Below are 23,055 nucleotides of genomic sequence, written 5' to 3'. Positions count from 1 at the left end.
ATGGAAAGGACGAGGGGGGGACATGATAGCTGGGTTCCAGTATCTCAGGGGCTGCCCCAAAGAAGAGGGAGTCAAGCTATTCTCCAAAGCGCCCGAAGGCAGGACAAGAAGCAACGGATGGAAACTAGTCAAGGAGAGAAGCAACCTAGAACTAAGGAGAAACTTCCTGACAGTTGGAACAATTAACCAGGGGAACAACCTGCCTCCAGAAGTGGTGAATGCTCCAACACTGGAAGTTTTTAAGAGGAGACTGGAGAGCCATTTGCCTGAAATGGTATAGGGTTTCCTGCCTGAATAGGAGGTTGGACTAGATGACCTCTGTCCCTTCCAACTACTACTACTACTACTACTACTACTATTATTATTATATAAAACTTTTATTCATAAAACATGAAACTCAATCAACTGAACACTCAAATTGACTGGCACTAATGGTTGACACGGGTTGCTGCCAACATCCTAGGTATCAACCAGGTATCCTTAAAATGTAAGATGTTCTGAATTGGACTAGATGACTTCCAAGGTCCCTTCCAACTATTTTATTATTATTATTATTATTATTATTATTATTATTATTATTATTATTATTGTTATTGTTATTGTCATCATCATCATCTACAACAATGTTTCTGTCAAACCCGCCCTTAATTAAATCTCTTAAGTAAAAACGATCCTTTGCACCATCCGTTGGGAAAGGAATAGCTTTATTAGAAGTCAAGTGTATTGTGATCAAGCATAGCCAAAACTGAGAATTGCACGCCAAAATCCCTAAGTTCAACTTTTCCCTCCCCTAGATGCCTCCCATCACTAACACACACACACACACACACACACACACACACACACACACACACACACACTACCAATCATGTTCAACAAGACATTTTCAGAACGGTCACTTCAAGCATAGGTTGCTATGCAGCCGCCTTCTTCTCCCAGCCGGATGACCTTGAGGCAGCATCTGAGGGATATACGGATGTTACTTTCATTTTCCCCCAAGCATCCTTCCCCAGAGTTCATTGCAGATTGTCATTGCCTGGTAGCGAAGCACAAGCAAGCATAAGGTGGCAGTTGACAATTTCTCAGTTTTGGCGAGTTTAAAGCATGTGGACTTCAGATCCCAGAATTCCCTATCCTGCATGTATGGAGTTTAGTACCCAGGATGGAGTTCAGTGTGTTCGTTTTATCCATTTTGTTCTCAGTTTTAATGTTTTAACTTTCGGCTGCCCGATGTTTTTAACCTTTTAACTGTTTTACATGGTTTATTTATTTATTTACCTGTCAAATTTATTTGCCGCCCATCTCGTAACAAATGATTCCGTAAAGCTTCCAGGTGACTCTGGAATATTTATGGTATTGTACCATATTTATCGTATTGTAAGCTGCCAAAACCAGCTATTTTTTTTGTAACCGTATTAATATTCACTGCGATTTTTGTTCTCCAGAGGTCCAGGGTGGAGTCAGCTTGATCCCGTGGTGGGCGCTGAACTTTTATCCCAGCTACAGGAAGGAGATTTTTGGGCTGAAGAAGAGGAATTTTTCACGGAATTTGATGAGGTCATCACTGGATACCCGGTCACGGAAGAAGGACAGCTTCAGAGCCTTTACACTGGTATGTGATGCTGAAAAAGAGCCAGTTTTTAAAGTAAAAAACCCTTTTTGCAAAATACGACAGATAATCCTTGACTTACAACAGCTCATTTAGTGACTGTTCAAAGTTACAACAGCACTGAAAAAAGTGACACACAAACACACACACACACATAGTTTTTATAGGGTTAGGAATAAGGTGGGGTTGGGGTTAGGGTTGGGATTTGGATTAGAATTAGGGTTAGGGTTGGGGTTGGGATTTTTCCAAATAACATTTTCAATATTTAGGATTAGGATTAGGATTTATTACATTTATATGCCGCCCTTCTCCCTAAGGACTCAGGGCGGCTCACAACAATAAAAATTAAGAGACATAAAATACAAAAATTAAAAAAGAATTAAACAATGAATATAAGAAATACGGGACAATTTACACAATAAAAAACAAATTAAAAACCATGGTTAGTCCAGGCCCGCTTGTTGGAACAACCATGTCTTCAGGTCACGGCGGAAGGATCGAAGGTCAGGGGCTGTCCGCAGCAACGGAGGCAGTTTATTCCAGAGGGTCGGTGCGCCCACAGAGAAGGCTCTCCCTCTGGGGGTTGCCGGCCGGCATTCCCTGGCCGACAGCACCCTGAGGAGGCCGACTATGTGGGAGCGAACTGGGCGATGGGAGGTTGACATTGGCAGCAGGTGGTCTCGCAAGTGCCCCGGGCCTAAGCCATGTAGGGCTTTAAAGGTAATTACCAGCACCTTGAATCGCACCCGAAGGGCAACCAGAAGCCAATGCAGCTCGCGCAGGAGAGGTGTAACATGGGAGTATCGAGATACTCCCATGAGCACCCGCGCGGCCGCATTTTGCACCAGCTGAAGCCTCCGGGTGCACTTCAAGGGCAGCCCCATGTAGAGAGCATTGCAGTAATCCAGGCGAGAAGTGACAAGGGCATGGGTGACCGTGCATAGGGCATCTCGGTCCAAAAAGGGGCGCAACTGGCGCACCAGGCAAACCTGTTCAAAGGCCACCCTGGTCACGGCGGTTAGAAGATCTTCCAGGTTAAGCCGTGAATCCAGGAGGACACCCAAGTTGCGAGCCCTTTCTGAGGGAGGCAAGAGCTCTCCCCCCATCAAAAGAGATGGAACATGTTGGACAATGCGAGATGCCGGTATCCACAGCCACTTGGTCTTGGAGGGGTTCAGCCTGAGCCTGTTCCTTCCCATCCAGACCCGCACCGCTTCCAGGCACCGGGACATCACGTCAAGGGCATCACTGGGTTGGCTCGGGGTGGAGATAAACAATGGGTATCATCCGCATATTGGAGATACCTCACCCCAAAGCCACGGATGATCTCACCCAGCAGCTTCATATAGATGTTAAACAGGAGGGGGGAGAGAACCGACCCCTGAGGTACCCCACAGGAAAGGGGCCTCGGGGTAGATCTCTGCCCCCCTTCCACTACAAACTGCGAACGGCCCGAAAGGTAGGAGGAGAACCACCGTAAAACGGTGCCTCCCACTCCCAACCCCTCGAGCCGTCGCAGCAGGATACCATGGTCGATGGTATCAAAAGCCGCTGAGAGGTCTAAAAGGACCAGGACAGAGGAGCAAACCCTGCGGAATGAACGGAGGTCGGGGGCAGTCCTCAGCTCCACGGGCAGCTGGTTCCAGAGGGCAGGCGCACCCACTGAGAAGGCCCTCCCCCTAGGTGTTACCCGCCGGCAGTCTTTTACCGGCGGCACCCTGAGAAGACCCTCCCTGTGGGAGCGCACTGGACGAAGGGAACTTGATGCTGGCAGCAGGTGTTCCCTCAGATATCCCGGACCCTCGCCATTTAGGGCTTTATAGGTCATCACCAGCACCTTGAATCTCACCCGGAGGGCAATCTAATTGGGGGCTTTTACTTTTTCAGGGACTGTTGTAATTTTTTTAATCGTTTTTAAGTTTTGTATTTCTTGTTTTAATTACCCTGTAAACCACCCTGAGTCCTTCGGGAAAGGGCGGTATACAAATCTAAATAAATAAATAAATAAATAAATAAATAAATAAATAAATAAATACGAACCGTCTGTCAAGCCTCTGAACGCTAATCGCGTGATCCTGGGGCAAGCTGCAACGGTTGCAAGAGTGAAAAACGGTCGTAAGTCACTTTTTTCAGCGCCGTTGTTTCCTGCTTGAGTAGTGGGTTGGACTGGAAGACCTCCAAGGTCCCTTCCGATTCTTTTGTTCGGTTATTTTGTTTCTGCTTACAAAACGAAGGTTCTCACCCGAATGAAAAGCCTCGTGGGTCTCCGACTGCTGCAGCAGCAGCGGAGCTGTGACGCGTATCCTTTTCCCCTCCCGACAGACAAAGTGCTGAGCCACACGCAGAAGCTGTACGGGTCCTGGGTGCGAGGGCAGTCGGCCGGGGGTTGCCGTAACAACAGCACCTTCCCCACGAACCCCAAATTCTGGCTGAGAGTCTGTGAGCAGAGCGAGGTCTGCATCGCCCTCCTGCAGAAGCCCCGGAAGCACAGCACAGATTGGGCTGGCAGGATTCGCGCTTGGCCTCGCCTCCCAGAAGCGGATCCCTCCTTGGTGGATAACGTCCGAGGGAAGAATTACCATGCCCTGGGCTTGCACATCTGGAAGGTAGGAGAGATGAGCTGGGCGTGCAGGCAGACGAGCCCTTTCGGGGGTTGTTTTTTTTTCCCCCCAGGAAGTATGATTCTAGTCCTCAAGATGGCTAAGAGAAATGAATCTCTCTGTGGTGTGAAGCTCTTGGTTGGCCTTTCTGGGTTTCAGGAGCAAATTGGGAATAAGATTTGTTGTGGCGTTTCCTGGACCTTCTTTTCTGAGGCACTGCTGCCACCAAACCAGACAGTGATACTTTGAAAATCCCGTTTCTGGTTTCTCAATTTGTAAAGGGATGCGAGCTTTCCCACCAACATACAGGTGGTCCTTGACTTAACGGCCACAGTTGAGCCCCAAATTTTCGTTGTTAAGTGAGACATTGGCCACGTGAGTTTTCCCCTATTTTAACCACCTTTCCCGCCACAGGTGTTAAAGCTGAATCGCTTTCAGTTGAGAAGTTGCTAACCCGGTTGTTAAGTGAATCTGGCTTCCCCCCATTGACTTGGCTTGTTGGAAGGTTGCCAAAAAAGTGGGATCACATCACACAGACATACACACCCCAGATTGCCACCACGGTCATAAGTATGAACCGGTTGTCGAGCCTCTGAATTTTGATCACGTGAATCATGGGGATGCTGCCAAGGTGGTAACTCTGAAAAATGGTCACAAATCCTGTTTTTCCGTGCCGTTGCGACTTTGAATGGCTACTAAATGAACTGTTGTAAGGCGAGGACCGCCTGTATTCAGCTTGTCGGGACATTGATTTAAAGTCTAACCAGCTTGTATAATGCGAGATGAATGATGCAATGTTAGGAATGACTCACCAGGAGTCTGTATCCCTTTAAGAGCTTGAGTATAAAAGGGAAGGCTTGCTGCAGTCTTTCTCTCTCGTCCGTTTCCTGCTGTAATTGCTGTGTATTGGAGTTTGCTGTATCACCACGTCTGTGTATTTTGTTTCGAGGGTATATTTGTAGACAGTGTATGATAAACCACCATTTAATACAAACCACTGTCTACTGTATTTACTCCTGGGTTACCTCAGCGCAATAAGACTGGGCATGCTCTGACGCAGCTCTCTGCTGCTCTCTTGCCTTCCAGATTGAGAAGAAGCAGTTCAACCTTTCCAAGACACTCTCGGCTCCCCCAGTTGTGAGCACAGCCTGTCATTCCTTCAACCGAGAGGTACACCTCCGTTGTGACCTGTCTCCTGGATACTACCTGGTGGTTCCCAGCACTTTCCTGAATAACACTGAAGGAAACTTCCTGCTCCGGGTCTTCTCCAGTGGAAGAATTTCTCTCAGGTACCCCCAGGGGCGAGGGTGGTACTGGGAAAGAGGCGGGTTGTCCCTTGAATCGGGAGAAGCTACAGGCAAGTCCTCGACTTACGGGCACAATGGAGCCCGAAATTTTGTTGGCTCAATGAGACATTAGTTAAGGGAGTTTTGTCCCATTTTGCGACCTTTCTCGCCACGGCAGTTAAGGGAATCCCTGCAGTTCTTACATCAGTGAAACGGTTCTTAAGTGAATCCGGCCTCCTCGTTGACTTTTTCCTGTCAGGAGTTCGACGGCAAACATCGTAAAGAGGAATCAGTTGCCAAGTATTTGAATTTTGATCATGTGATCGCGGGGCTGCTGCAATAGTTTGCAAGTGTGGGTGGAAAAAGGCCACACATCACTTTTTTCAGTGCCGTCCGTGGCCACTTTGAATGGTCACTAAATGAATGCTTGTAAATCAAGGACTGCCAACGCTGCAAACGTTGGATGTTTTTGCTTTGGCAATATAAAGAGGCAGCCTTTCCCTTTAAATTGCTTTGCTCTTAGAATTAGATGAAGCTGGGGGGAGGAGGAAGAATGTTTCCCCTGGTTGTTTTTAATAAGATAAGAAATGGCAGGTTACAGAACGGAAGGGAAGCTTTGCCCTTCAAACTGATTGGAGAACGTGATTTATGACTGCTAATTGGAGGAGGGAATTGTGCCAGATATTAGGGGCTGAAGGGGGAGGAATTCAGATCTTGGCATCCACCATGCTGTGCCCACACTTTGTTTTCACGATTAAAGACTTTTTAGGATAAGCAATGCCCGAAAGTTCTTTGAAGTGTTTCATTAGTTGGAACCGTGACGGACTCACTGTACAGTAACTCTGAGAAGAAAAGCCACATGGTAGATAATTATTATTATTATTATTTTCTTCCTGCTCTCCTTTCTGCTTCCTCGGTCTCTTGCAAGTGAGATCAAGCTGTCTGTTCTGGATAACACCATCCATGAAGAATTCCCGGGAGGCGAGTGGGAGACGGCGCAGCTGGAGGGATCGTGGAAAAAAGGCCACAACGCTGGAGGCAGCCGGAACTTCTCCTCCTTCCATACCAATCCCTGCTTCCCTTTGTCGGTTCCTGCCGGGTTGGGACAAAGAAGCATCAAGATCTCTCTCCATCAGCACTGCCCCGATAACAAGTGCCGTCCAATTGGGTTTCATATCTTCCAGGTAATATTTAGGTTCACAGTTGCTAATTGAATTGCACCAGTGTCTTTCCCACAGGTGCTTTTTCAGGAGGCAAGGGACTTTCTTGTTCTGAAGACCTTTTGCCTCTCATCCCAGAAGCTTCTTCAGTTCTGACTGGATAGTGGGGAAATGGGAGGATTTATGCTCCTTGCAGACCACTGGTCATTTGCCTTCTTTTAGAGGGTCGTTGAGGCCACTTGGAGATTTACCTGTGTCCTCAGGGTCACCTGAGTGGTGCAAATGTGTGTGGAGACTTCTTGGCTGCAGGATGTTGTCCCTTTGTCCCTTCACTGTTGAAGACAGGCACAGGCTGTTGGGGATGAATCCATGTTGTCCGCGTCTCAAACTGAAGCGTAAATGGTTCCTGTACTCTGCAATGTTTTCTCGAAATCCGTTCATCTTCCTGCACCATTCGAAGGGTGTTCCTCCCAAAGTGCATAGTTAAATGTCTATCCTGTGTCCAAGAAGGCTCCACACACATTTGCTCTACGCAGGTGACCCCGATGACACAGGTAAACCTCCAAACGGCCTCAGCCAAACTCTGAGAGAATGCAAATGACCAGTTGTCTGCAAGGAATATAAATCCGTCCATTCCCCACCATCCAGTCAGAGCTGAAGAAGCTTCTTGGATGAGAAGCAAAACGTCTTCGAAGGAAAAAAAAACCCCAAGGATGTCCAGTTGCCTTTGGGACAACCAGGACCTGGATGATTGAGAATCTCTATGGAGATACACCAGTGTCTCTCAACCTTGGTCACTTGAAGGTGTTCTGGACTTCAACTCCCAGAATTGCCAAGCAGCCAAATTCTGATCACATCACCATGGAGATGGTGCAGTGGTCGCAAGTGTGAAAAATGGTCATAAGTCACTGAATTGTTTCAGCCGAGAACTACCTGAAATTCGCAAACCATCCCAAAATCTGGACTTTTCTACTTTACTTCCTCTTCTCCTTAGCATTCCCATCTTTGCCATGGGGAAACACTGACTGCGCCGTTCACTGGTGTTGGTCTGTTTATTCAGACACGACAGCCAATCATTTTAATCTGCGGTTTTCAAATCAGCTTCGAACCAAGGCTTTAAACCGTGAATGCTAGCTATCTGTGGCCAAGATCTGAGTTTGAGTTCTGAGTCAACCCACCCTTTGATGGAAGAGTTTTTTTTTATGTGTTTAATAAGTGTATGGTACCTACAGAGGTCACACAATCACTAACATATGAATTTAGTTTAAATAAAACATCAGCAAACACACACACACACACACACACACATACACGTAGTCCTCAACCTACGACCACCATTGAGCCCAACATTTCTGTTGCTAAGAGAGGTAATTGTTAAGTGAGTTTTGCCCCATGTTACAACCTTTCTTGTCACAGTTGTTAAATGAATCACTGCAGGTGTTAAATTAGTAACACGGTTGTTAAGTGAATCTGTCTCTCCCCGTTGAGTTTGCTTGTCAGAAGGTCGCAGAAGGGGATCAGGTTACCCCCCCTGGACAATGCAACAGTCATAAATATGAACCAGTTGCCAAGCGTTTGAATTTTGATCATGTGACCATGCGGATGCTGCAAAGCCTAGGTCAGGGGTTAGGCAACCTTGGCTCTTTTGTGACTCGTAGACTTCAACTCCCAGAATTCCTCAGCCAGCCAGGGCTCAGCTTGGAAACCTCTCTCTTTCCCCTCAGCGTGGCTGGCTCAGGAATTCTGGGAGTTGAAGTCCACCAGTCATAAAAGAGCCAAGGTTGCCTACCCCTGATCTAGATCAAGGGCCTTCCAACTTGGCAACTTTAAGACTCGTGGACTTCAACTCCCAGAATTCCTGAGCCAGCATGGCTCAGCTTGGAAACCTTTCCCTTTCCCCTCAGCGTGGCTGGCTCAGGAATTCTGGGAGTTGAAGTCCACGAGTCATAAAAGAGCCAAGGTTGCCTACCTCTGGCTTAGGTGATAATATCTTAAGATAAAACCATAATAAAATCACCATGACATGGAGCCATCGAATTGCAATGGGAGAGATGTTACAGTTCTTTAATTATAAAATAATTTTATTTTTTATATTTATAATATGATTACGCTTATTTTATGACATAATTATATAGTTAATAAAGGCTGTGGATATCTGAAACATAAAATGAGATTACAGGGAAGACTTTCTTATTCCTTCTCAGGTTCCCAGTGACAACAACCGTGTGAAAATGCCTTCCACAGCTTTCCTGCAGTTGGAGCCAGTAGTTAGTTGCGTGCCTCATTGCTACTCTCAGGAAATAAGTCAGACCTGCCGGCTGCCTTCAGGAAATTATGCCATTGTCCCCTCAACATACTTGCCTGACACGGAGGGCAGTTTCACGGTGATTGTAGCACGGAAGATAGACAGGTGAGGAGAAAAAAAAATACTTCATAGCCACTCAGCCATCCAACTTTCTTCAATCATATGTGGCAGCAACTCTTCAGAATTTCATCCAGCCAACCTGGCTGAGAATTTAGGGGATTTTAATTCCAATTTTTTTCTGGAGCACAGCAAGTTGTTTGAAAGCCATTCTAGACCAGAGTTTCTCAGCCTTGGGATCTTTAATATGCATGGACTTCAACTCCCAGAATTCCCCAGCCAACATGCAGGTAGACAAAAGATCACATGTGATTCCACCGCTGAACAGGAGATTGGACTTTGAGGACCTCACTGGCCTTTTCAATCCTTAGCTGAGGTATTTGTCATAATCCCTCATTTGTATACTTAGTGGATGGATGGATAGATGGAAGGAAGAAAGGAAGGAAGGAAAGAAGGAAGGAAATTGTGAGTGGATGGATGGATGGGAGGAAGCAAGGAAAGATGGATGTAAGAAGGAAGGAGGGGAAGAGGGAAGGAAGGAAGAAGGGCGAGGGAAGGAGTGGATGGATGGAAGGATAGGAAGCAAGGAAAGAAAGATGGATGAAAGAAGGAAGGAAGGAAGGAGAGTGAGTAGATGGATGGGTGGGTGGGTGGGAGGGAGGAAGTAAGGAAAGAAAGATGGAAGAAGGAAGGGAGGGAGGGAGGGAAGGAAGAAAGGAAGGAAAGAAGGAAGGAAATTTTGAGTGGAGGGATGGATGGGAGGAAGCAAGGAAAGATGGATGTAAGAAGGAAGGAGGGGAAGAGGGAAGGAAGGAGTGGATGGATGGAAGGATAGGAAGCAAGGAAAGAAAGATGGATGAAAGAAGGAAGGAAGGAGAGGTAATAGGGAAGGAAGGAAGGAGAGTGAGTAGATGGGTGGGTGGGAGGGAGGAAGCAAGGAAAGAAAGATGGAAGAAGGAAGGAGAGGGAAGAGGGAAGGAAGGAAGTAGATGGATGGGTGGGTGGGAGGGAGGAAGCAAGGAAAGAAGGAAGAAGGGAGGGAGGGAAGGAAGGAAGGAAATTGTGTGAGTGGATGGATGGATGGATGGATGGATGGGAGGAAGCAAGGAAAGAAGGATGGAAGAAGGAAGTAGAGGGAAGAGGGAAGGGAAAGGAAGAGGAGGGAAGGAAGGAGAGGAGGAAAGGAGTGAGTGAATGGATGGATGGATGGATCGATGGGAGGATGCAAGGAAAGAAATGGAAGAAGGAAGGAACGAGAGGGAAGGAAGGAGAGGGAGTAGATGGATGGATGGATGGATGGATGGGAGGAACAAGGAAAGGGATGGAAGAAGGAAGGAAGGAAGGAAGGAAGGAAGGAAGGAAGGAAGGAAGGAAGGAAGGAAGGAAGGAAGGTCTCAATGTTTGGAGACCATGGGCAATGACATCCTAAGAGATCATCTTTAGTGCTCCTTAAAAAAATCGCCACTTCCTACATTTGAACGTTGGAGCTGTTCTCCTGTGTTCTGCTCTGTGAAGATCCGATGTTGATTTTCTGCTGTTAGGAATGAAGAAAAAGCCTGGAGCTCCGAGGAATTCTCCAGGGAAGCCCATGATAGGCCCCGTTCTCTGTTTTTTTGGCTCTTCTAAACAAGATTCTGTTTGCTTTTACACAGGAAGAGCATTTGGAGCAAGGAGACTTTGGGGCAAAGACTGCAAGAGGTGAGCCCTTCCTTTCTTTGGGATTTGGCAACGTTCCGCCCGGACGATTTTATCCTTCCAAAGAAAACAACACGGTTGACAGCATTAAGTAACCAAAAAGTCATTCACCAAGGAGAATTTTTTTTTTTAAAACCAGCAATAATAGCTGGTGGGAAAAGGGAAACTACAGGCCTGTTGAGAAGAGTGCAACTCCATTGCCACTGTGTTAAAAAAAACTTGAAGAGAAGAATAATCATTTTTTAAAAAAATTAAATTTCAATTATTTAAAAGTGCTTCTTTCAAGGCTCCCCTCCCCCCCAAAAAGGACATTTCCACTAGGCCAGGGGTAGGCAACCTCGGCTCTTTTATGACTCATGGACTTCAACTCCCAGAATTCCTAAGCCAGCATAGCTGGCTCAGGAATTCTGGGAGTTGAAGTCCATGAGTCATAAAAGAGCCGAGGTTGCCTACCCCTGCACTAGGCTAAACCTTTGGCACGTTGTGAGTCTGTTTGTTTCGGGAATTGTTGGCCCTTCTATAATTAAGGACTTTTCCCTTTTAGCCCAAACCTGGGGGGAAAAAAATATAGAAAGTAAAACACTTCAAATCTTCTTGCTCAAAAGTCCAGAGATACAAAACTTATACTGTACACTTTTTGCCAGTCTGAAATATATCAAGGTACAGGGAATCCTCGACTTACAACGGTTCAAAGTTGTAACTGTACTAAAAAAAAATGTCTTACGATCATATTTCACACGGCTGTTGCAGCATCCTTGTTGTCACCCGATCCAAATTCGGACACTTGGCAATTGATTCGTATTTATGACGGTTGCAGTGTCCCGGGGTCACATGATCCCCTTTTGCGACCTTCTGGCAAGCAAAGTCAATGGGGAAGCCAGATAATTTAATAAACCGACTAAGCATGGGGATTCGAGATTGGCAACACCTGGGGATGTTTGCTGGCTCTCTCCATCTTTTTACCTTTATATATTTTTGTACCTCGTCAGACTCACTTTTACAGCGAGGTGGACAACATATAAATTTGATCAATCAGTTAATGTGGTGTCCCGATGCATATTTTGCAAACAATTCTTCTGTAAGTGCCTCGTGGTATAGGAATCCACTACATTTCCTGCCTGGCCTACAGTAAGCCATTTTTTAAAAAAATTCCCCTTTCTGCTCCTCACTTCAGAACATTCCCCTGGCTTCTCTTTCGCTCTTCCAATTTCTTTTTTTCATTTAAAAAGCAATAAAATAGGCTTTTTAAATTTACGAGCATATGAGTTTATGAGCAAGATCACAAGGTTTCTTTTATTGGGCCTGCTAAAACTTCCAAAGAAATGCGGGGGGGGGGGGGGGAACGGGGGAGGGAACAGGAAGCGAAGGGGAAAGTATTCCTGATCATTTTGAATTCTTAGAATCACAGAGATAAAGATTAAAAGGACCTTGAGATCATCTAATCCAGTTCCTTGCTCTGGGCAAGAATCGTACTACAGAAGTTTCATTTTGCTTTTGGACGTACTGTTTGGGGTCTGATTCACATCACACACACCCTCACTTAAAACTGTCTCAATTAGCAACAGGAGTTTTGGGTTCAAGTGCCGTCATAAGTCACGGATTACCTGCAAATAAACAAATGTGCTATTCTGTTTCTTACTCACATAGTGGGTAAGACAGAGGTTGGATTCCCATTGCATCCTGAATCAGCTACTTTCTTGACTGTTTGATCTGACACCTGTAGGAAGCTAACTGGGTCGTTGCCTAAAACAATATTTCTCAACCTTTGCAGTTTTAAGACGTGGTGATTTCAGCTCCAGTAATTGCCCAGCTAGCATATCTCAACCACAGCTCTCAAAATTTCCCAACTGGCTGAGGAATTCTGAAGTTGAAATCCTTGCAGGTAATCCTCAGTTTATAACCCGCAGTTGGGATGGGAATTTTGGCCGTAAGTCACGACAGTTGTAAGTTCAGGCCCCCCCACATGACCGGATCCAATTTTGACGATTGTGCTGATTCCCCAGCCAGCCACAGAAACCTTTAGAAGGAAGCAAAATTTGTTTCAGGTAAGTTGAAATAATTCCAAGTGTATGTTGGATCTTGGAGTTTCTTGGGTTAGAGCAGAGGTAGGGAATGATGGCCCCTTTCTGACCTGTGGACTTCAACTCCCAGAATTAATTTAATTTAATTTAATTTAATAACATTTATATACCGCCCTTCTCCCTGAGGACTCAGGGCGGTTCACAGGGCAGAATAAAATAACCAATACAAACATTAAAAACAGATTAAACAATTGCCCTAGTTAAAAACAATATGATATTCCTGAGTCAACCATGGCTGGCTCAGGAATTCTGGGAGTTGAAGTCCACAGGTTGTAAAAGGGATGGGTGACTATGGCCCCTTTATGACCTATGGACTTCAACTGCCAGAATTCCTGACCTAGCCATGGCTGTCTCAGGAATTCTGGGAGTTGAAGTCTACAGATCATAAAAGGGCCATAGCTCCCCACCCTTGAATTAGAGGAACATCTATGATTCGTAGCCAATTTTTCTGTAAAAGTAAAGTGAGTGACATTCCAGCTCCAGTTTCTCTCATGCTGGCTGAGGAATTCAGGGAACTGAAGTCCACAAGTGTTAAAAGTCGCCAAGGTTGAGAAATACTGATCGAGATTCAGAGATTAAAATCTACACTGAATATCCTCCTGCATCCAATTGGATCCATCACTAAAATCCTCAGTGAGTCTTTTCTCTAATTATCAAACACAGGTACTCCTCGACTTAACGACCGTTGATTTAGGGACCGTTTGAAGTTAAAACGTCACCGAAAAAAGTGGCTTATGTTATGACCATTTTTCACACTTGCCTTGCAGCCTCCCTGTGGTCATGTGGTTAAAATTCGGGTGATCCACTTTACAACCGCAATGAATCGTTTAATGATTGTGGCACAACAGTCATAAAATGTGGCACCACTCACGTAACGAATGCCTTGCTTAGCAGTGGAAATTTTGGCCTGGGGTGTCTAGTCATGCCGGCCACATGACCACGGAGACGTCCTCGGACAAGCGCTGGCTCTTCGGCTTTGAAACGGAGATGAGCACTGGCCCCTAGAGTCGGAAACGACTAGCACGCATGTGCGGGGGAACCTTTACCTGTGAAGCAGCTTTCACAAGAGATCGATGGAACGTTAAGGTGCTTCCAAGCGAAATAGGCAGAATGCATAGATGCAGTCATTATGAAGCTTTATTCATCGGCAGGTTATATAAAAAGAGCTATATGGCATGGAAGCATCCATGCTTGTAAGATAGAAGATAGATAGAAAGAGAAGCAGAGCTAGAACAAAGAAGCAGCCCCTGGGCAGAGGTATTTATGGGGGGTCTCGGCCCCTCCCTAGCCATAAAACTCTCTCGCCAATGGGGCTGCTGCAGGGGAGCAAAGAAGCCTCTTTGCTCCATCTGATGACTTATTTGGGGAACTGCCATGGCTGGCACAAAACATGTAACAATTCCCCTTCTTGCCAGCCAATGACAGGGACCAGTGAATGTGTGTGAGGGGCAAGCAGGTGTCATAGACATGTATAAAAACATTCAGAAGGCCAAACACAAACGCTTACACAGAAGGTTGTGCCGGTCAATGGGAAGAGGTTTGGTGAACAGATCAGCTATCTGGTCAACTGTGTTACAGTGCTCTACACGTATAAAACCCTCTTTGACAAGCTGTCTGACATTTTTATAGCGTATGTCTATGTGGCGAGATCTAGAGCCTACTGCATAAGCCTCCGAGATTGCAATGGCGGCTGTGTTGTCCTCTAGAATTTGGATGGGCAGAGGAGGAGCTGCCCAGATGCTCGTTATCAGCTCATTGAACCAAGTCAAATCATTGGCCGTGTCTGACAGGCTGGCATATTCAGCCTCGGCCGTGGAGCAAGAAACAAATTTTTGCTGCCTAACATGCCAATGTATTGGGCAGCCATTTAGCAATATGAGTATACCAGAAGTGCTCCGCCTACTTTTGGTGTCGCCAGCCCAGTCTGCGTCTGAGTAAGCAGAGAGCTGGGCCGTCTCCCCCTTCTCTGGTTCCAGCACAAGGAGGGCATCGGTCGTGCCCCTGAGGTACCTAAGTACCCTCTTAACAGCAGTCCAGTGGAATTCCTTTGGGTGTTCCACATGCCTGGACAATAGATTTACAGCTAAAGCTATGTCAGGCCTGCTCCAATTGCTGATATATAGCAAGGAGCCAATCACAGATCTGTAAAGCGTGTTATCTGTGAACTCAGGACCGTCCTTGTGAGTATGGTTGTAAAAGTCGCTTTGCATTGGGCTGTGCGTAGGATTAGATTCTGCCATTTTGCATTTGGCCAGTAATTCCTCTATCTTTTCTTTTTGAGATAGAGCGAACCCCCCCTTAGTGGCCAAAATATGCACACCCAAGTACTTGTCAACCCGCCCCAAAGATTTCAAAGTGAACTTTTCTTCCAGGGCCTTGGCAAATTCATCACACCCTTCCTTGTCAGGTCCTACATATAGTAGGTCATCCACATAAACTAACACCCTTTCTGTGGTACCCTTTGAGTTGCGTGTGAAAACACATTTATCTGCACGGGATGCAGTGAAACCAACTCGTTCTAAACTTTTTCTAAGACAGTCATACCATAATTTCCCTGACTGCTTGAGACCATATAACCCTTTGTGGAGTAACCATGTATTTTCCCCTTCTTGCTGGTAGCCAGGAGGGGCCTTCATGTAGATCTGCCGGTCCAATTTGGCGTGGAGGTAAGCCGTCTGGATGTCGAATTGGAAGACTTCCTCCCCCAGAGCAGCTGCAGTCACGAGGGCGGTCTTGACGCTCTCTGCCCGGACAGTTGGAGAGTATGTCTCGCCATAGTCTTCCATATAGCGTTGGGCGAATCCCTGAGCTACCAAACGGGCCTTATACAGGTAGAGGCCATTGGCAAGTGGTTTTGCCTTGTAAACCCACCTTGTGCCAATGACTTTCCTCTCCTTTGGAGGTTGCTGGGGGGTGAAGACCTTGAGTTGTTTTAAGCTCTGCATTTCCTTCTCCATCGCGAGCTGCCATTTCTCCTGTTCTTCGATGGGCAGCTCCTGGATGTCAGAGAAGGATTTTGGGGTGACCACAACGCTGTTAACAGATGCGATGTGCCCAATGTCAATTCTCTTTGGCGGGATGCCTTTGTTGGACCGCTTTGACCTCCTTACCTTCTGCCACTCACCGCCTTTTTCTTCCGCGGGTTTCTGAGGCGTTGCTGGGGAACTGGACGGCTCATCCTCCCCATCTGAACCAGGTGGGATGACATCTTCGTCTTGTTCCACACTTTCGTCGGTGGCAGGGTATGTGGACGTCTCAGGTGATGTCGTAGTTGGTGTGCCCTTGCTGGGACGGTTGATATATGGGCTCAGATCATTGGAGTGTATCTGGGCCCAATTGGAGTCCTCTTCGAAGGAGGCAGATTGGGAAGTCACAATCTTGCCCCCTTCTCCCAGGAAACGGTAGGCCTTGGAGCCAGGAGCGTAGCCCAAGAACCTTAGTCTCTGGGAGACAGATCTCCCCTTCTTCCGCAGCTGCTTGGGGATGTGAACCCATGCATAGGACCCAAAAACACGTAAATGTCCAAGATTTGGTTTCCTACCATGAACTAGGAAATATGGGGTCTGGTTCACAACACTGCTCCAAGTGCGGTTTAAGGTATAATTGGCATATTTTACCGCTTCTGCCCAGTATGATTCTGCGACCCCTGCGTCTGCAATCAGACTACGCATCATAGTTTGTAGGACTCCATTTCTTTTCTCTGCCACACCATTCTGAGCGGGGGTGAAAGGCGCGGTAAGAAAATGGCGGATGCCCTTACGCTTTACCCAGTCCTGGAATTTTCGGGACATGAACTCAGCCCCGCGGTCGCTCTGCAGTTGTGCAATCTTGGTTTTATACTGGGTCTCTACAAGGTTGTAGAGTGATTTTATGGCATCAAAAGCTCCAGATTTTTCTGTGAGGATATACACATGGCCGTACCTTGAAAAATCATCAACTGCAGTGAGAAAATACTGACTTTTCCCTAGAGATGGTGTGAAAGGCCCGACCAAATCAACATGAACTAGTTGATATGGGAATTGGGTCTTACGCAGTGATGTTTTTGGGATAGGCGCAGCTTTCCTCTTTGACTTCTTACAGATTGCACAGTCCAGGAATACCTCACAATCTTTGAGCTGGACTCCCTCAGCAAACTCTCCCATCTTTTTAACCACAGGGAAGCTTGCATGACCTAATCTTCGGTGCAAAATATGGGCACACTTATCGTGGAGTGGCTTCCCGACTGACACCCTCTTGGCTTTGGTAGCCTTGAGCGGTGCTTCAGTTGACAGCTGAGGTTGGGATTTCTTATCCACACTGCCTTGCTGTGGGGGCTTGGATGCAACCGCTTCACCTTTGCGGTCATTAAGCAGCCTTGGGGTTGTCTGTGAGGCCCCTTCTAAGGGGGAGAAATATGGCAAATCATTTATGATGGCTATATTTCCAATGACCCTCTGGTCCCGGGTGACATGACCTCCCCCTTTGCGAAATAAAACTTCCACCCCGTCATCGTCACATAACTTGATAATGCTCAACAGGTTGTTGGCAATAGAGGGCGCGTGTAAGACACCTTCAACTTTTCCAAGCCCGGGTAGAGAAACCGTGCCCTCCCCAATAACCAAAGCTTTATCACCGTTGGCCACCTTGACAGATGATTTAATTTTCTTTACCCTTTTAAAACCTTGACTCACATTAGTAATGTGAGATGAAGCTCCAGAGTCCAGTAACCATAAGTCAGTGGAGCTATCAGCTCTTGTGGTGGGGGCACAGGTAGACACAAGATTGTTAGTACTTTTGGCCCCGCCACGGCCCCTTCCTTGTCCCTTGCCCCTACCTTGATTGGGACCACGCTTGGGGCCTTGTTGAAAATGGGGGCAGTCCTTCTTGAGGTGCCCCTCAGAGCCACAGGTGAAACACTTGAGTAGAGCATTAACCCGCTCTAAGTTGCGGTGTCGTGTGCTGGCTGGCTGGCTGGTGACTCTGTTGTATTCTCCCGTATGTCTACGTCTGCTATCTTCGTCAATGAGTCTGCCCTCGAGGTAGGACAGAGGCATGGGTCCATCCCTGCCCCCTTCCAGGGAAATAATAAAATTGTTCCAACTTTTGTCCAGGGAAGCCACAATAACTGCGACCAAGTTCTCTTCAGGTATTCGGTAATTTTTGGACATTAGTTGCGCCCTGAGGGATTTTAATTTTCCAAGATGTTCTGCCATGCTGGCCCCAAACCTGAGTCTTGTGTTGTAAAACTCAGTTGTGAGTCTGGTGAGAGAACCCATGCTCTTGCTGTTGAATAAATTGTATAATAAGTGCAAGGCTGCGCAAGCTGTGAGTCCATCTGGAATGCTAGGGAACATATTATCATCGATGGACTCCATCAGAGTGGAAAAAGTCTGTCTATGAAGCCACTCTTCTCGTGAGCTCCACGGGAAAGGTGGTGGGTTCAGGGCCATTTCAAGAATCCCATCCTTTAATAGACATACCTGCAAATTTCTATTCCAACTGTGATAGTTCTCACCCCCAATTTTCAATTTTTCAAAGTTTGGAGGCAACGGGGATGCAATTAGAAACGTATTATCCCATTCTTGGAGCATTTGGGAGGTTGGCATTGAAAAAAATGGTAAAGGTACCCCTCTAGTGGGCGTTGGTGGTATATTTCTCTGATTTTCAGATGGCCCCCCTTCTGGGTTAAAAAGCCCGTACTGGGCATGCCCGGAAAACATGTGATCAGGGGGTGGGCGGAGCCCAAGATTGCCGGCCGGCACTTGGTTTTTAAAATGCTCTGGAAATCCTTCCTGGAGCCCCCCCGGCCCTGGATTGCCTTGAAGACCTTGGGGATGGCTAAAGCCGATGCTGGAGGAGGGGGCCAACCCCCCCCCAAAGGCCAAGTAAGGAGAGCGCCTGGGCGGGGGCGAAAGGAAGACTGGGGGCCCCGGAGAGAGGGTCGGGGGCCTTGGGGGGTAATGAGCAGTCTTATAGCCATCATAGCTCACGAGGGTTTCTGCTGGAGAGAGCCCAGGAGTTTGCATGTTGCTATGGCAGGATGCCAGGGGTTGCTGGGCCTCCAGACTAAGTTGAGGCCTTTCTTTGTTAGAAAATGTGGGCGCACAGGGGGCTGCCATCTTGCTTCCTGTGCCGGGCCATGCGGTCTCCCTGGGCGCAGCCATCTTGTTTCCTGTTGCCCCAGGAAGCTGGAGGTCGCGGTTAGGCAGGGTATTTCGCGCCGAAAGCCCTGGGGTCCCGGGGTTACTCAGGGTGGCAGGCGCCATATTGAGGGGCCTCGTGATGGCTGAGGGGGGGCTTACCCGGCATCCATAGTCCTTCTGCACTGATGTCCTCCGTGGAGAGGCTTGTGGGGTCTCCTGTACTTCAAGGAGTTTTAGAAGCAGTTCCTTGCATTCTGGTGTAGACATTTGATCCACGCGTTGCTTGCGTTGGGCCCGGAGCGCTTCTGCTGCATCTTGACAGTCTTGGGCGGACTGTAAAACTTCCAAGCTTCCCTCTGTGGCGTGCAGAAGGAGGCCATCTGTGCTCTCACCTGGAGCGGGGCTTGCTTCAGGGGCTAGAGCTGTTAATCTTGATTGAAGACTCCTGGTCACAATCTGCGATTTCCGGCCATCCATTTCAGTTTCAAATCTAGGCATTAGCTGCAGGCTTTGGAAGCGTTCCCTTTAACCATCCTCTCTGCTACCAACTTGTGGAGCAGCTTTCACAAGAGATCGATGGAACGTTAAGGTGCTTCCAAGCGAAATAGGCAGAATGCATAGATGCAGTCATTATGAAGCTTTATTCATCGGCAGGTTATATAAAAAGAGCTATATGGCATGGAAGCATCCATGCTTGTAAGATAGAAGATAGATAGAAAGAGAAGCAGAGCTAGAACAAAGAAGCAGCCCCTGGGCAGAGGTATTTATGGGGGGTCTCGGCCCCTCCCTAGCCATAAAACTCTCTCGCCAATGGGGCTGCTGCAGGGGAGCAAAGAAGCCTCTTTGCTCCATCTGATGACTTATTTGGGGAACTGCCATGGCTGGCACAAAACATGTAACATTACCTTTATATAGTTGTAAGCTGAGGACTATCTGTATGTTGTTAAGAATTCTTTTTGCTTCTCATTTTTCTTGGATAAGCTTCTGTGTCCAAATTCCTGTTCTGTAAAAAAAAGCAACATCCTGAAGTCGATAACAAGTTATTTGTTTTTAATCTCTTCCTTTCCCATCTTCTTGGTTTCTACAGGTGTCTTTCAAGGCTGTGATGAAAATGTAATTTGGAATCGGCGCTTTTGCTGCAGGCAGAAATAACGGAGACCTTTAAAAGGACGCCCAACTTGTTTTAGTTTAAATTGAAATCATTCCAAATGTATGTTGGACCTCAGAGCTTCTTGGGTTGAGAGGAACATCTGTGACTTTTAACCAACTTTTCTGTAGAAACGAAAATTGAGCACAGCTCAAGTTTCCCTCCCATTTTTTTTTTAAAAAAATACGTATCTGAATTTCAAATAATGTTGAAATCTCCAAAATTTCTTCCTGGTTTTGCCTGCATCTCTATCCATTTCTTTTTTTTTTCCATTCCAGCTGTCTTTAAACATCAGTGAAAATTTATGTACATGTGATGGTGTTCAAATTGGTTTTGGGTCCGTGGCGATAATATTCCCTCCGTGTGGTGTATGTGCTTAATATTTCCATGGCGATCGGCACTTCTGCAGAATGAAAACGGAAGACACGATGGTGGAAAAAGATGAGGTTGTAAGTTTCAGAAAGTTTAAGAAGCAAAAAATTGGAATATGCTACAATTGGTGCTTTGGCTATCCAAAATATTTTGAATTTGAACTATTCCAATTTTTCCTCCCTGGCCTCATCTTGAGTTGAAAAATGAGATGTTTTGATTATTTACGAAGTGTTTTGGGCTCAAAAGTGAGGGTTTTTGAACGTGAACCAAAGACGCTTTGAGCTGGAAATATTTCCAAAGTAAACGATCAAGACAACCTTTTGAAACGTGAATCAGCCATTTTGTGTTCAAAGAGAGGCATTTTACGGTCAAGAGAGGTCAGAATTAATGGGTTTTGCACACCACCGGTGCTGAGTTCCTTTATTTTGTCGGGCTCGAGAGCAATAAAATTAAGGTATAAATTTGGTTTTACGTGTTTCTGCGGCTTATGAACATCCGTGTCTGCATGATGTGGTCAAAACAGGGTAAGTGAACTTGTGAATTCTGTAGTGTATATAAATGACATCACTTATCAAAAACTTCAGTTGGGTTATTTGTGCAAGACATCATGGCTTGTGCTGGATTCTTGTCACATGATAGGTCTGCTCTAAACCAGGTTCTGGGCCTGTGTAAACCTGGCTTAGGCCAGCCCAGAGATCCTAGCTCTCCAGATACTTCTGAACTGGCGCGTTGTTTCTCCACTGTGGATTTTAGTTTGTCATTTATTTTGCGTTTTTCCTCTTGGGCATCCTCCACACGGTAATTTTAAAGAAATATTCCTTACTGTTAATGTTAAACTTTTACAAGATGATGTCAAACAGCACAGAGCACCTTACATTCCCCACAGGAGCATAACCAACGTGGGAGACAACATGGCAAATTGGCAGAGAAGAGATTTATACCACTCAATCTCCCTGGTTCTCTGTCCCCTGCTCAGCTCTTAATTTCTTATTTATTTATTATGAAATTTATTTGCTGCCGATCTTGTGTCAAACGATAAATGTTCAGATGTTCCCCAAGGAGAAGATGGCACAAAAATTGAGTTGAACTGATTATTGTTGGGGAAAAAAATATTAATGGCTTTCTTTAGGACAGTGTTTCTCAACCTTGGCAAATTGAAGATGGGTGGACTTCAACTCCCAGAATTCCCCAGCTAGCCTGTGGGATTCTGGGAGTTGAAGTCTACCTGTCTTCAAGGGGCCAAGGTCTTGTGTTGCCAAGGTTGAGAAACACTACTGTAGGGCAGGGGTCTTCAAACTTGGCCCTTTTATGACTTGTGGACTTCAACTTCCAGAATTCCTCAGCCAGCGTGAGGGAACTATGGGCCCTTCATGACTGGCAGACTTCAACTCCCAGAATTCCTCAGCCAGCGTGAGGGAACTATGGGCCCTTCATGACTGGCAGACTTCAACTCCCAGAATTCCTCAGCCAGAGTGGGGGAACTATGGGCCCTTCATGACTGGCAGACTTCAACTTCCAGAATTCCTCAGCCAGGGGGGAATTCTGGGAGTTGAAGTCCACAAGTCATAAAAGGGCCAAGTTTGAAGATTCTTGCTTTAGGGTGTGTTTCCTTGACATTTTTTCAGCCTCCATCTATCTCTTTCGTCTCTCCGTTTTCTTCCCCTTTTGTTTCTTTGCTCTTTTTTTTTCTTTTTTTGTTATATAAATTTTATCTCTCCATTTCCTTAACTTTTCCTTCCTTTATTCCAACTTTTCCTTATATTCATTATTTAAAGAGAGCCTCATTTGCTGATCAAAGAACATCTGGGGGGAAAAAAGTGGTCTGTTTCTCATCCTTGCCAAACGACACGGTCCCATTTTTCCCTTTGTTATCTAAGTAATTGAGAGTTAAAATGCAGCCATTCAGGGAAATAATTTGTGGAAAAGATTATATTCAAATGCAGTGGGCAAAGATTTTTGTGGCGCTTCTGTCAGAAGATGAGCAGGAGGGTTGGGAAAGTTTTATAAAAGCGATAGGGAAAAATGCGATTTCAGGCAAAACATAAATCCGGATTATTATTTTGCTATTCTGACTTTCCCTTCCAGTAGCTCACACAGTATTGGCTTCATTTGCCCGAGTATCCTTGGAGAGCTTCTTTCTTTCTTTCTTTTTTTAAATTAAGATTTGGAAAAACTGTGTTTTTGTTTCGTTTTGTTTCTAAATATGTGAGGTATTGTTGAAATGTCTTTTGAAATAAAAAAATAAAAATGTGGACTAGCAATATGAAAAAACAAGAGGGTGTTGTTTTTTTTTTGGAACTGTCTGATTTCTGATAATCTCATGTGTTAAGTGGGAACATTCACGTGGCAGATTGATAACATTTCGAGCAGAAAGTAGGCAGAATTGCAGAGTTGGAAGGGACCTTGGAGGTCATCTAGTCCAACCCCCTGCTCAGGCAGGAAACCCTATACCATTTCAGACAAATGGCTGTCCAGTCTCTTCTAAAAAACTTCCAGTATTGGAGCATCCACAACCTCTGGAGGCAGGTTGTCCCACTGATTAATTGTTCTAACTGTCAGAAAATTTCTCCTTAATTCTAGATTGCTTCTCTGCTTGATAAGTTTCCATCCATTGCTTCTTG

General features: G+C 46.1%; 1 protein-coding gene across 1 annotated transcript in view; it reads left to right on the top strand.

Annotated features, from left to right (window-relative positions):
- The window catches only part of CAPN10 (calpain 10), a 34,164-nt gene extending 11,465 nt beyond the window's left edge, over positions 1 to 22,699 (top strand). Inside the window, exons 8-14 of the mRNA XM_083363956.1 lie at positions 1,446 to 1,612; positions 3,932 to 4,215; positions 5,296 to 5,498; positions 6,424 to 6,679; positions 8,860 to 9,065; positions 10,670 to 10,715; positions 20,003 to 22,699. Of these exons, the coding sequence (XP_083220082.1) occupies positions 1,446 to 1,612; positions 3,932 to 4,215; positions 5,296 to 5,498; positions 6,424 to 6,679; positions 8,860 to 9,065; positions 10,670 to 10,715; positions 20,003 to 20,032 (1,192 nt within the window). The 3' untranslated portion in view covers positions 20,033 to 22,699. The remainder of the gene's footprint in view (positions 1 to 1,445; positions 1,613 to 3,931; positions 4,216 to 5,295; positions 5,499 to 6,423; positions 6,680 to 8,859; positions 9,066 to 10,669; positions 10,716 to 20,002) is intronic.
- Positions 22,700 to 23,055: the final 356 nt, after the last annotated feature.

The sequence above is a fragment of the Vipera ursinii genome (genome assembly GCF_947247035.1).
Source record: "Vipera ursinii genome assembly, chromosome: 5".
Lineage (NCBI taxonomy): Eukaryota > Metazoa > Chordata > Lepidosauria > Squamata > Viperidae > Vipera > Vipera ursinii.
This window is presented reverse-complemented; position numbering and strand designations above follow the sequence as displayed.